Genomic DNA, 15,055 nt, shown 5'->3' on the forward strand with positions numbered 1-15,055 from the left:
GTCAGACAAGTGATCAGACCCAAGGACTTCATGATTACACTGAATTTGCAGGATGCATACTTCCAGATCCCAGTTTATCCTTCATCAAGAAAGTATTTAAGGATCATCATAGACAACCGGCGATACCAGTTCAATGTGCTGTGTACCGTCCTCTCCACATTACGTCAGAATTTCCCAATGGTTTTCTCCTTAGTGTCAATCTGGACCCACAGGATCAGCATTCATCTGTTAAGATACTTGGATGACTGGCTGATCCTAGCAGACTCGGTGACGATCCTTCTCCAACACCGAGACAGGCATCCCGAGTTTTGTCGCAATCTGGGGATTGTGGTGAATCAAGAAGTTCTCCCTGCAACCATCGCAGTGAGTGATATACTTAGCGATGCCTCTAGACACCAGGGTGGGCAAAGTATTCCCGTCTGACGACAGAATACAGAGACTGAAGACGGTAGCAAGTACCTTCTTACTTTGAGACTCGCTTTCAGTGTAACAGTAGCTACGTTTAATAGAACACCTGTCCTCACTGGAATGTCGGGTAACCAATGGTCGACTGCATATACAATTGCTCCAGTGATTGCTGGACTCCAGCTGGGCTCAGCACAAGGTCCCACCGGACCTGTTGGTCCACATGGGACTTGAGCAAAGGATGAATCTGAGGTGGTGGGTATCAGACATCAGCCATTGCAGAGGATTAGATCTTCTCTTCCCCCCCCCCCTTCCCCCAGAATTGATACTCTTCTCAGATGCATCATAAAGAATGATTGGGGGCTTACTGGCTGCATCACACAGCTTCTGGGCTCTGGTCTGAGTCTTAGAGAAACTTCCACATAATCCTCCTGAAAATGAGGGTAGCTTTTCTGGCTCTCCAACAGTTTCAACAGCTCCTGTCAGGTCACTCCAGGGTATTGATGAGCTGCAACACCACGATAGTGGCGTTTGTAAACAAACAAGGCGTTACCTTTTCACAGCACCTATACTATTTAACTGTGGAAATACTAAGAGGATCAGAAAATAACTTGGTGTCCCTATCAGCTTGCTTCATTCCGAGCAAGAGGAATGTGCTCACAATCTGAGCAGAGTGGCTCAGATAGTGGTCTTTGAATCATCAAATAGTCAACAAAGTCCCGCCTTTGTGGAGTTCCCTGACGGTGGATATGTACCTACCATCACTGAACAACAAGCTCCCACTGTACTGCTCTCCAGTACCGGATTCCCAAGCACTTTGGCAAAATGCTTTTCAACAACAGTGGGGGCACAATACAATTGTGTATTTGTTCCCCCCGTTTTGGCTAGTGAGAAGATCACTCAACAAAGAAAGAGCATCCAACAACCTATCAATGACCCTCATAGCGAAGAGAGGAAAAGGCTGTCTGGGTACCTCTGGGAATTTTCATCTACAGTATACCAGGGAAAGTGTGCAGTCTTCTGTGGTTGGTGTTGTGGAAGGGGTATCTCTCCTCTCGATGCCACTAATCCCAGTGATGGAGGAGTTTCTCATGTACCTTCGGGAGGAAAAACTCCTCTCAGCCTCGGCGGTGAAAGGCTAATTGCTCAGCCTTGAGCCTTACCTTTAGACTGAAGGGAGTTATTACCTCATCGTTAAAATTGTCTTTCCTCATATGAGTTTTGAGCTTATCTGTCCTCAGCTGGAAGTTAGACCACCTCCATGGAATGTAGTTCGTGTACTACGACCACTGAAAGGAGCTCCCTATGAACTGTTACGTCAGGCATCAGATCTCCACCGTACTCGTAAGATGGTCTTCGTGCTAGCTCTGGCCTTGTCCAAGGGTAAGCAAACTGCATGATGTTTCCCAAGATGTCTCTCATTCAAGGGAATGGAGACAAGTAATACTTGTCTTCATCCCGGAGTTTATCGCCAAGACTCAAAATGTGACAGTATCTGATCCTAGATTCGAATCCTTCGGGATTAAAAGTCACCGTAACGTAACTGATGACCCAGATCAACTGCTACTATACCCAGTGAGGGCTCTGAGGAGTTACCTCAAACGAACTTCAGGAGCTCGTCCCCAAGTGATCAGATTGTTTATCAGCATGGGGAAGATTAAAAGGAGAATCACAAATAATATACATGGATTCAAAAGGTCATAGACCAGGCCTCGAGTCCTGATTCTCCTTTGCAGGCGTGGAAACCTAGAGTTTACGACGTTAGTGGCATTAGTACGTATGTAGCATTCAAGGAAAACTACTCTGTGGCACAGGTTCTTCAAGAGGTCGTATGGAAGCATTAGACAATCTTCACTGCCCATTACCTGCAAGACGTAACACACAGGAACATGGAGATATTCTCCATCAGACCTGTGGTGGCTGCATAACAAGTGGTTTAAACACCTCGAGCTCCTTGATGAACAAGTAGCAGATGGCGGAGAGCAGACGTTACCCAGGATTAAGTCTGGAATGAATGATAAGAGTGATTGGCTCTTTCTTTCATTTTCCCCTCTCTTGGAGCACAGCACCTACAGTACTCTGCAAGCTGGCCTCCGCTGTCTGCAGCTAGTAATCATTTCCCTTGTTTAACCTGATAAATGCATGTGTATTTGTTACATCCCCTTTTCCCCTTGGGAGGTGAGAATTGGGTAATGTCTATGATTTGTTTAAGGAAGTCCAAGGACTTCGAGAATTTTTACCTGGATAAGTCACATTGCTAGTACAGTATCACATAATCACTCAGGATGGTCAGCTGCTAGCACGTGCACATGAAGGGAAGTTCAGTGAGGTGTCAGGGTGCTTTCTCTATAAAGTGTGTTTATCATTGAGGAACACCCAGGGTCAAAAATCAGCCAGTTGGTTAGGACTTCCACCCACCTTAATGTGAGCCTTTCCTAATAAAGTGCATTAGTGATGGTACAAATGGCAAATTTGAAAGTAATTTGTATCTTTCTCAATGATACTAACCTTGAGTTTTGTATACAAATTTAACCCACCATCACCTATCCCCCTGCAAGTCCTCCCTGCAGTTAAAAATGACAATAGAACACAGGTGTATGTGTGAGTGGGATGGCTGGTACTACCCCTTCCATCCCACTAACTAGCGGTGGGGTAGTTGTACAGTACCTCGCTAAAAGTCTTATGGTTAGTCTTCCAGCTTTGCCAAAATTATGTTCCCTATTAAAGGGCTCTGGGTTTGCATCACTTGTAAAAATACTAATTACAGTATTGTACTTTCAAATTTGTCATTTTTATGTTCATTGTTTTTACTTTCCTGTTTTGTAAGGGTATTACTGTATATATGTTTCTTCCTCAGGCCTTGTAAATACAATGAAACAGCTGAAATCTGTGATTGTGGAGTTATTGAGAAGCCCCCTGCACCAGGGATAACTTGGCCTGTAATTGTTGGTGTTCTGCTGGGCTTGTGTATTGTGGCATTCTGGTACCGCACAATCAAGAAAATGATTAAAAAGTAAGTCTTTATTTTTCTTCTAAAGGTTTAAAGGTCACCCATGATTGGAAGAGTTAAGGGCAGGACAATGTTCTAGAGATCAACCAAATTTTCATATGACCAGTGCCCAAATTCCCTCTCAAACAGATTGCTAAACATTTCAAACAGGTAACCACATTGTTATTGTTGATATGGGGTATGTGTCCTGTTATTTTTATGGAAAGTATATCTTGAGAAATTCATGTACTGTAGTATTAGTCAAAATTTTGGGGTAACATTTTACTGCTTTGCCCAGTTGATGCTGTTGATATTCACACTTCAGATTTTATTGTCATAAGGTGAAATATATCATTTACTATTAATTTATAACAATTGTAATTAGAGTTGTAAGGTGAACTTTAGAAAGTACAGTATAAATACAGTATGTTGTATGAATACAGTATGTTGTGATACAGCTTTATCAAAGCACAGAGAAGCACCATTGCTTGATGTTTCTCATTTAATCAGTTGTGGCCTAAAGTCTTGAAAACGTTCTGCCTTTAGGAGAATCTAAAATAAAACTCAAAATCTAAACATGCTCTCCCTAGAATTGATGATCAGGGTAGAAATAATACCTGGGAAATTGGCCTTTGTTTGGATTATCTTATTACTCCAGATGATGTTATATAATGGCTCTTTTGTAAATTTATGATGAAACTAGTACTTGAAGAAGTAGACATTCTTTAAAACCACCCAATGTTTTCCTTCTTTTTATTGGTTTGGTTCTTGTTACTTATACCACTTGAATGTCCTCTTTGGCAAAATTTGCCCTGTAGCAGTTAAATATGAGATTTGTCTCTACGCTGCATATGAATACTCGTCCTTTAATAGAGAGATTGTTTCAGCATGAGCTGGAGGCAGTTGTTAAATCTTGGATAGTAAGCGCATGTAGTTATCCAGCCCCCTCTCCAAGGCCGAGATTTCACTTTTGTTCCGGTCGTTTACGATTATGTGTGTATTGTCGTTTCCTTGAACTTTTCCACTTCTTTTTCTATTACATCAAGTGAATGCAATTGTGATTTTTGGATGATGAAATGAAAGCAAGAAGTTTGTTTTTGCCTTGGAGAAGTGTAATGTTGCAACTGGTTTATGGCTAAACTGGCTGTAGATACACACATCCCCTGTGCTTCTTGTAGCCATCATATTTGTTCACAATTATTTCCACGTGCAGAGTATAAGTTGTAGCTTCCTTTGCCGTAGCAGGCATACACCCTGAAGGAAAAGAAGCAGGCAAAGCCTTCAAGGGGGCCTGTCTTGGCATTGCCGAAGAAGATACCGATGAAGTCTTTTACTGCTTTGGCCTCCTTGGCAGTTGTAGCTGCTGTGTTTGCCCCTGTGCATACACCTCTGGATCAGTCCCCATGGAGTATGTGTCAGGAGCAAGGAGCCCTCGTTGTTATGGTGGTCTTTTCAGGTTTGTGTTGATTGTGGTAACCCTCACAGTTTGCCACATCCCTTTGAAGGCTTATAGCTCTTCATCCATGAGCATACAGACAGCTGATGATGAGTTTGATCTAAGGAAATTTTGGCCTTCCTTAGGTCTTTCATGTATGCTTTTCATGACTTTATTGAGGGAGCTAGCAACTAAGGCTACTTCTTCCCCAGTTCCTCCTGTGCAAGTGTATCAATTGTCCTGATGACACCTGTAGTGAAAAGTACAATGGTGCCCCCAGTTTCATAGACTCCAGTGGTCTCTCCAAGCCCAAAAAGGCTCTGAAGGCCAGTAACGCCAAACTGATTGTTGCCCTTGTGCCCTGGGTTACCCCTATCCCTGACGCCTCCCAGTGTTTCTCATTATTATTATTCCTAGCTAAGCTACAACCCTAGCTGGAAAAGCAAGATACTATAAGCCTAAAGGCTCCAACAAGGAATAATAGCCCAGTGAAGAAAGGAAATAAGGAAATGAATAAATGATATGAGAAATAATGAACAATTAAAATAAAGTCATTTAAAAACAGTAACAACATCAAAACTAATCTTTCGTATATAAACTATAAAAAAAAGACTTATGTCAGCTGGTTCAATATAAAAGCATTTTCTACAAGTTTGAACTTATGAAGTTCTACCGATTCAACTACCCGACTAGTAAGATCATTCCACAACTTGATCACAGCTGGAATTAAACTTTTAGAATACTGTTTTGTATTGTGCCTCTTGATGGAGAAGGCCTTACTATTAGAGATAACTGCGTGCCTCGTATTACGAACATGATGGACCTGTTCGTGAAGAGCTAAATGTAAAGGATGATCAGAATTATAAAAAATCTTATGCAACATGCCTAGAGAACTAATTGAATGAAAAATCTTATGCAACATGCCTAGAGAACCAATTGAATAAAATATCTTATGCAACATGCCTAGAGAACCAATTGAATAAAATATCTTATGCAACATGCCTAGAGAACCAATTGGATGAAAAATCTTATGCAACATGCCTAGAGAACCAATTGAACGGTAGGGCCAGAGATTAATCACTAGATCAGTAATAAGAAACTTAACAGACCGAAAGTTCCTGTGCAACAAATTAACATGAGAATCAGTAGCTGAAGACTAGAGAGGAGAACAATACTCAAAACAAGGTAGAATGAAAGAATTAAAACACTTCTTCAGAATAGATTGATCACGGAAAATCTTAAAAGACTTTCTCAATTAGCCAATTTTTTTTTGCAATTGACAAAGAAACAGACCTAATGTTTTTCTCAAAAGTAAATATGCTGTTGAGAATCACACCTAAAATTTTTAAAGTCATACAGAGCTAAAGAAGTATTATCAATGCTGAGATCTGGATGTTGAGTACCCAATGCCCCTGACCTACTTACAATCATACTTGAGTTTTGTTAGGATTCAATTTCATGTCCCATAATTTGTGCCATGCACTAATTTCAGCTAGATCTCTAGATGGAATTGATGCAAAGAGTAGTATCATCTGCACATGCAACAAGCTTGTTTTCTAGGCCAAACCACATGTCATGTGTATTTAGTATGAAAAGTATTGGGCCAAGAACACATCCCTGAGGAACACCAGATATCACATCCTTATACTGTACTCACTATGGTGTCCATCAACAACAACTCTTTGTAATCTAATAGTTAAGAATTCAATGATGATGCTAAGAAATGACCCACCTACTCCCAACTGTTTGAGTTTGAAAACAAGGGCCTCATGATTAACACAAACAAAGGCAGCTTTGAAATCAAGGCCAGTTATATGAACTTCCTGACCACAATCAAGGGATTCCTTTACAGCATTGGAGATTGTGAGAAGGTTATCACATGCTCCTGGACCCTTAGGAAAACCAAATTGCAAACTAGGGAACATGATTAATTTCAACAAACCTATTAAGACGTTTTGCCAAAAGACGGTAAAAAAACTTTGAATGAAAATAAAGAAAAAAATAGGAAAAAAATGTAAATCTCGTCTTCTGTCAACTATTTCCCTTACTGGTAATGGTAAGTTTTCATCTCGTCGAGGCAGGGATACTTTCTGTGTGATTATGAACACTGTGGCAACATAAAATAACAATAAAATAGACCTTTCATTATCATGAATAAGAACTGGAATCACAAGTATTTTTAGATTGGTGATGAGGTTGGATGTGAAGAAACTAAAATAGAACTTATATAATCATGAATAAGGCCTAGAATTGCAAGTTTTTGTTTGGTGGTAGGATGACAGTCTCCCAATTGGGGGTGTTGAGTAATACCTAAGGTAGGGAATGTTGCTATTGGCTAGAGAGAGTGGTGTGATTATTTTATGTTAACATAAAAAGACTGAAATATTTCTTACATATTCAGAAATAAATGCTTGAGCTGAAAAACTATGAAGCCACCTTATAAGGTACTTAAAATACTGAAGGGAAGTCAATTCATACACCTTAGAAATGTTTAAATTTATTATTTATTGCAAATGTGTCAAGTGCATGACACAGGGGTCTTCCTCTTCAATAATCAGCTTCTCCTTCATACCTGGATGGGAAATACAGAAATTGCACGTTAGTGGGGAAGCCTAAGAATTAGCTTTAATTATTTAGGTAAGAATAAAATGGCAAGAAGCACTTATACATAGGAATATGCAAACTATTACCTTACTGTAAGTAGGTCAATACAAGAAAAACCAAGTATGACAACCATATCAAGGCTGGATAATCCTATCCTGAAATAATACAATATCCGTGTAAGTTTGCAGTACTGTAAAGGAGATTCTTAAAATTTTATGTTGATTTATCCAGAAATAACAGATAGTAGCTTACCACTATGTACAATAAACCCCTGAACAACCTTCAGTAGAGTTGCAAAACCACTGTAAAGGGAAGAGAAATCCTTTATAACTATTAAACATTCGTGAATATCCTTACTCCACCGATGGCTGGTAGGAAGGACTTTGATAGGCAGCAACAAAGGCTCAAAGAGATTGCTACGATTACCATTCAGTATTTGCCCCCAAAAATACTTGGTACTTACCGTAGTCCATCCAAGCAAGAAGGGATTGAAGTCAATGCATAGGAGAATGGGACTTTTCTCCACAAATCATCCACTAAGGAGTCAAAGTCGAGACGATGATGAACAAATCAGTTGTAGGAGGCAGAGTACATTCAAGTGATCACCAATTACGCCGTCCAAATTATGGAACCAAGGGAATACTTCACAAATGCCTCTTGAGGGAACCTTGCTTCTTAATAACATTATTAGAGCCTCATCCAACACATCCTCCAGGAGGACAGGCTCACACTGACAATGGAAGACGGGCTCAATGGCATACGGGTATGTGGTGGGTCCTACAGGATAGCTCACTGCCCTAATGCTCTGCCAGGACTGCCCGGACTGACCGGACTGGCAGAACTGCTGAGACTGCTTGGACTGCTAGTACTGACTTCTCACCCATTCACAGGTCTCGACGTTTCATCGTAAACAATAAAAAGAGGAGTCGTCAATAATTTGCCAACCATAACTATGGCAGCAGGAAGGACTGTAAGCAGTACCAAGTATTTATTTTTCTTATTTTGGTAATACTGAAATTCTGTATTTACGAATCCTTCCTGCCGCTGAAGGCAAGTATATTAAAAATTTGTTTATTCTGTAAAATGCTAGAATCTCAAAAACTATGTTGGTTGGCTGAAGACAGGAGGGGAGGGGCTAATGTTAGGGAGAGGAGATTCTTTGGTGAAATTCCCCCAAGTGTGAACTTGTGTGATATACAGCCATGTGGTATACTCTTTCATAGCTTATAAAAATTATTATAATAAGGGTAATAATAATGATATTAATTACAAGGATGATAGTAATGAAGATGACGTTATCCCAACGTCACCGTGTATACTACCAGGCATGATTTGATGTTTATTGACGTCCACGGAGAGAAGGGGTTAAGAAGTTTTCCCAAAAGACATTGAAAAACTTTAGATAATATGGGAGTTATGGACATTGGGCAGTAATCAGTTGGACTTGAGCTACCGCAAACACATTTACATAGTGGAGTAACATTACAAATTCTACAACAAGTGCTAAAAGCTCCACTTCTTGCTAACTTGCACAAAGTAGTAGATAACTTTGGAGCTAAGAAATTTGGAGTATAAAAAAACAAAGGAAAAATACCATTTGGGTTTACACCTCCATAATTATCCAGATCCCTCAAGAGAGCTTTAATTTCACAAGATCGAAAAGCTAAATACCCTGAGGAGAACAAGAATGAGGAAGTTTGAGTTCTTCATTACTCTGCTTACTGTCAAACACATCAGCAAAAAGGGTTGCCTTTTCCTTTGGACAGTGAGGGACAGAGCCATCTGGTTTAAGTAAAGAAGGAACTGTTGCATCTACACCAAAGAGTGGAGATTTAAGGGTAGTCCACCACCTATGTTCCTGGGTTGTAACAGAAAGGGTTTATTTTATGGTTAAATTGTATACCTTTTCAGTTGAGGCAAAAGCTCTAAGCTGAGTAGAGTTATTCCAAGTCAAATCTGATGTTACCCTTCCAAAGATGATAGGCCTTCTGCTTCTCCAAGTAAGCATATCTACAATCACCATTGAAGCATGGTTTGTCCTTCACACGGTACCTTGGCATACGAGAAGGGATACGCCTGTCAATTATGTTGATTAGATTTTTATTCAAAGGGACAACAAGATCCACACTACAATTGTGATCATTTCAAGCCCGTGGTAAGAAGACAATTGAAGATAAAATCATGCATGTCTGTATTCCAGTAGATTGAACACAAATAGAAGTTGCTATGCCTGCCATAAACTTTAATTACCTGAATCTCATGACATCCACATTTATAGCAGGACTTAAGAGAAGCAGGGTACTGAGTCCGTATATACACCGCCATTCCCCTGGCCCAATGAATGGCATCCCTTTTCAAAATTATTGACTTCTTAAAACCAGTTATAAGGAGCTCAGATGAGTGCCTCATATTAGAAACCAAAGTTTCTGAGTACAAAAGAATATCATACTGCCTGGACACAACTGTAACATCTTGAATATTTGCCCGAAGACCACAAATATTACAATACAGTAGACAACATTGATGGAATCTAGGTCATACTGATCCTGATTTCGCTCAATGTCTCCAGACAGCATAAGAATTAATGGTAATAAAAAAGATACCATCATACTTAAAAACTAAATTAACGAGAATGATAACAAAAATAATATGTACAGAAGTATAAATAAAGAGATTGATCAAACCCATAGACTATAGAAAAAAAAGTTGGGAAAACTGGTCAACATAGAGGAGCTGATACACTATACAAGGCTAAATACTCTCAAGGATAGCCACTTCAACTGAAGGGAGGACAGTAAGGATGGTTTTTAAAAGAAAACAAAACAGATAAGGAAAAGACAACTTCTTGATAAACCACCAGGCATCCATGGCCTTTCTATTAAGCCTGCCAACACACCATTTAAAAAAAAACAAGAGTAAGAAAAAAAGATAGAATAGTGTGCCAGAGTGTACCCTCAAGTAAGAGAACTCTAACCCACACTACGCAAGATTAGAGAACAATGGTTTGATTGTGGAGTGTCCTTTTCCTAGAAGAGCTTCTTACCATAGCTAAAGAATCTCTTCTATATTTACCAAGAGGAAAGTACCCAGTGAACAATAACAGTACAGTAATTAGCCCCTTGATCACTGAAGAATTGTTTGGTAATCTCAGTGTTGTCAGGTGTATGAAGAATGATGAAAAAGGGTGAAGAATAGGCCAGACTGTTCGGTGTATGTGTAGGCAAAGAAAAAATTAGCCGTAATCAGAGAGAGGGATCCAATGTACCGTATTATTGTCTGGCCAGTCAAAAGATCCAATAACACTCTAGCAGTAGTATCCTTTGTGCCCATCCCCTTGTGACCCATGCTGTCTTCTTGGTCACCTTTCCTTAGAGAAACTCTCTTCATACGAGCACCTCCACCAGAGATCCCTTTTGTATTGTCAGAATAATCACTGGTTAGCCGATAGGGATCTCTCAGAATGATCCAGTGGGTCATGTGGTTCAAGATGATCTATCCTGGTGGCCTTTATTCCTTGACAGTTTTGTGATTGGTCCTGTGGTGGCTGTTCAAGTGGTTGTGTAACTAGCCCAGCCTCCACATGGGATAATGGTGCATCTCATCTCTGGTAACATGTACAGTACTGTATATGTAAGTTTGGAATGAATGGTAGAATGACCGAGTCTTCTTCATTCTTCTGCGCCCCCCCCCCCCCCCACCATCTGGGGGACCTACTATTTGAAACGTTACATGCAGGATTGGGCCTGATTCTGGTAAGTTACATTTGAAAGGTGCATTCTTTTGGTTTACAGAAGTCTCTCTTTCATCCCCCTTTAAGGAGTGGAGATAGTAGAATTTATACGAAACCTCTGCTCATCATACAGGTATATCTTTCTATCTGACATCCCCTTCAGAGGAAGGGTCTCCTCCTTTTGCTCTAGTATATGTATCCATGTACAGACTAGGCCTTATCAATCTTTCATCCCTATATAAGATTGGTATGAGGTTGCTGGGATCACTGCATAGCTCCTGTAGAGTTCAAGTATTTAGATTCTAAGTGGACTTCCAACCCATAATGCAGTGCGTCTCCTCTATTAAAGGATGAGGGCTTGTTGTAAAGTAACTTGTACTTTTCCTACCCGTACAAACTTGAGTCCTTTAATCCAACTTTCCTCCATAACCATCCCCCTCAATCCTAGGCTGAAAGGTCAAAAGTGAAGCTCTCCAGCTGCATTAGGGTGGGGCCTTTCTCCCCTCACCCTTACTAGCTGGATAATTGCTTGTTATCCGAGATTGGATGACCGTCTCCAGCTTGTGCTAAAACAAACACAGTATTAAAAGACTCAGTTTTGCATAGCTAGGAAAAATACAAATCGCTTTGAAAATTTATATCTTGCAATACGTTCTTAACTTTTCAAAAGGAAATACTAAGGGTATTATTTCATCATCATCTCCTCCTACGCTTATTGGCGCAAAGGGTCTCGGTTATATTTCGCCAGTCATCTCTTTCTTGAGCTTTAAATTCAATACTTCTCCATTCATCATATCCTACTTTGTGCTTCATAGTCCTCAGCCATATAGGCCTGGGTCTTTCAACTCTTCTAGTGCCTTGTAGAGCCCAGTTGAAGGTTTGGTGAACTAATATCTCTTTAAGAGAGCGAAGAGCGTGCCCAAACCATCTCCATCTACCCCTCATCATGATCTCATCCACATATGGCACTTGAGTAATCTCTTATACTGTAGTTTCATTTCTAATCCTGTCCTGCCATTTAACTCTAAATATTAATTGCCTTATTATAATGCAAAGATTTAAATATCATTGTATATTTCATAATTTGATCTTTTGAAATTTTCACAGGTATGCTAAAAAGAAGAATGCCTCACATAATGAGGTAACTGCCACAGAAGAAACTCGCCCCACGTATGCTCTCCAGCCGATGTCACCAAGACATGAGAGTGCTGGGAATGCAACTTCTAGAGAACTTACATATCCAGTTGCTAGTCCTGAAAAGCGGTCCGGAGAACTTACATATCCAGTGGATATTCCTGAAAAGCGGTCCCTCTTACCAGCTGGAACTAATTCAGAAGGAAATGCATACATTCCTCCCCCTCAGCCTTCACAATATGGCTTCAGCACCCCTTATGTGTCCTCTGCTTTACCTCCTGTTAGCCCTGGTGCTCCACCTCCTTACTCACTACTGCCTTCTGCAGCTGATAGTCCCCCACCTTACTCTCTTAATCCACAAGAAGGAAGTTTTAATGCTTCCATACCCGACTTCTCCACCCCAAGTTCTTTGCCATATCCATGCAATGCAGCTACCCCTATTCCAGCTGTTGTCGGACCAGCTAATCCCACTGGATCATATGGTATGACAGCTCCTGCACTGAATCCTTCTACAGCATTACCATATCCATACAATCCAACTACCCCTAATCCAGATGCTTATGGCTCAGCTAATCCCACAGGATCTGATAGTCCAACAGCTCCTGTATTGAATCCTTCCACAGTCTTGCCATACCCTCTCAGTCCCACTATTTCTGGTCCAATGTCTGCCACCCCAAGTGTTCCGAGTGCTCCGCCATATGCATTGGGGTCTAATAGTGCATCTGCACCAAAGCAAGATTAAATGAATTGTAGAATATCCTTATATGACAATGATCTGGACACAATGGAAAATGAGGTAGTCACGGTATATAGGGTAGGGATACCTGGATATATAATGCATTCAGAAAAATTATAGTAATCTCATATTTTACGTAGCTTTTAAAGATATAGTCTCTGAAGCATCAATTTGATATAGTGAAATTAGGGTATCAGATGTCACACCCTTTGATGTTATTGTAATATATATCAATATATTTGATGAGATATCATTGTCAGTTTGTAAATTAGTTTGCTGCATGTGATGTCAGTCTAATTTGCCAAACATTACAGTACAATACAGTATTGCATTTCAAGGTACAAAGGGCTGTTGAGTTTTGTGCATCATATTTTATGAACTATCTGATAGTATTTAATGCCTAGACGTTTGTAGTTTTAAGATAGAGAGAGATACTGACATATGTACAATATAGTGAGCGACCTTTTGTTTTAATAGTAGGTCATTACCTATAAATGGGGACACAATTTTTTTTAATCCTTTTGTGGAGAGTTATCTACTCTGGAAAAATATGTGAAATTTACATTTTCTCAGAGATATGGGTAAGAACAGCAGCTGTGTTTCATCTTTCAAGAAATGGTTCGGCAGATGAGTGACCTGTCCCATGTTTTTGCCACACCTGAGCAATATTAGATTTTCAAGGGGAACAGATATCATTGCTAAAGCATGATATATCAGACATGAGACAACTGCACTTGGCATGTTCTGTGTTCGAGCCCTTGACATGCTGATGATACATCAATGGTAAGATTATTTCTCTCTGAATAAAGGAATTTCTCCAAGTTTAAAACATGAGTGTTTTTTAGTGGTGCAATAATTGTATGTACTAGCATGTACTGAAATCTCATAGCTAATTCTTAGACATGGGTCTTATACTTAGCATCATTAACATAGATGCTTATTATGTTGTGAAATTTTTTTAATTGTTATTTTTAAATATTTAACTTAGCCGGTGAATATATAGCTGCAACTCTGTTGCTCGACAGACAACTCTACGGAAAAACTCGCCAGCGATCGCTACACAGGTTGCGGGTGTGCCCAACAGCGCCATCTGTCGACCAGATACCCAGCTCTTATGTAAACAAAGACTCAATTTTCTCTCTGTCGACGTGTCGACAAGACGTACTTTACTCGCTGTTGCTAAACTGGAGTTTTTCACATCTAATTGGTGAAGTACTATATTCTAGTTTTGAGCTTTCGCTGTGCAGGGTTTTTCTTCAAATAAATCCTTGAACTCTTTTTTGTATCGGATTCTTTGTTGATGACTTAGATCGTTTTTTGGAATTTTCCCTTGACCAATTCAAAATGGCTGACCCTTCACAAGTTCCCAAATTTAGGAAATGCAATGCTAGGGACTGTTCTAGGCGTCTTCCGAAGGCTTCTATCGACCCTCACACTGTTTGTTCCAATTGTCGGGGTAAAACCTGTCAATTGGAAGATCGGTGTGAGGAGTGCGTTGGCCTTTCGGAATTCGATTTTATCGAATTTCAAAAGTACACACGTAGGCTAGAGAGAGATAGAGTTAGGAGAAGTTCTTCTCGATCTATTGATGTATCCTCTCCTCATGCCCCACAACCTATTCCTTCCCTGTAGTGGTTGCTCCTAACCCCCCTCCTGGCACTCAGGAACCATCGATGGCTGACATGATGCGTGCCATCCAGGCTCTGGGTGAGAGAGTTGAGTCCCTTGCTAGTGACCGTAATCAGCTCATGGCGGATGTTAAGGAGCTTAAGTGCCAAAGTGCAGTGGGAAGTGCTAAAGTGCCAAGTGATAGTGTTGTGGACAGTGTTGCGCTTGAGGGTTCGTCTGTTCGTGCCTGTCGTCCTCCTAGTCCGGGACCTCTTGCAAGCTCCCAAGTCCAGGGGAGAAGCAATGTCGTACGACGCATGGGTTCGAGAGGCTTTAATCAGCGAACAGACGTTCCCTCCGTGGTATCGGGCGTATCTCCCCAAGATCGCTCCTACCTACCTAAGACGAGAGAGC

The 15,055-nt window shown here is 40.5% G+C and overlaps 1 protein-coding gene across 1 annotated transcript in view; it reads left to right on the plus strand.

Annotated features, from left to right (window-relative positions):
* Positions 1-13,862, plus strand: part of LOC137658801 (uncharacterized) — a 286,791-nt gene extending 272,929 nt beyond the window's left edge. The window contains exons 7-8 of the mRNA XM_068393849.1: positions 3,263-3,418; positions 12,271-13,862. Of these exons, the coding sequence (XP_068249950.1) occupies positions 3,263-3,418; positions 12,271-13,039 (925 nt within the window). The 3' untranslated portion in view covers positions 13,040-13,862. The remainder of the gene's footprint in view (positions 1-3,262; positions 3,419-12,270) is intronic.
* Positions 13,863-15,055: the final 1,193 nt, after the last annotated feature.

Source organism: Palaemon carinicauda, chromosome 19 (genome assembly GCF_036898095.1).
Source record: "Palaemon carinicauda isolate YSFRI2023 chromosome 19, ASM3689809v2, whole genome shotgun sequence".
Lineage (NCBI taxonomy): Eukaryota > Metazoa > Arthropoda > Malacostraca > Decapoda > Palaemonidae > Palaemon > Palaemon carinicauda.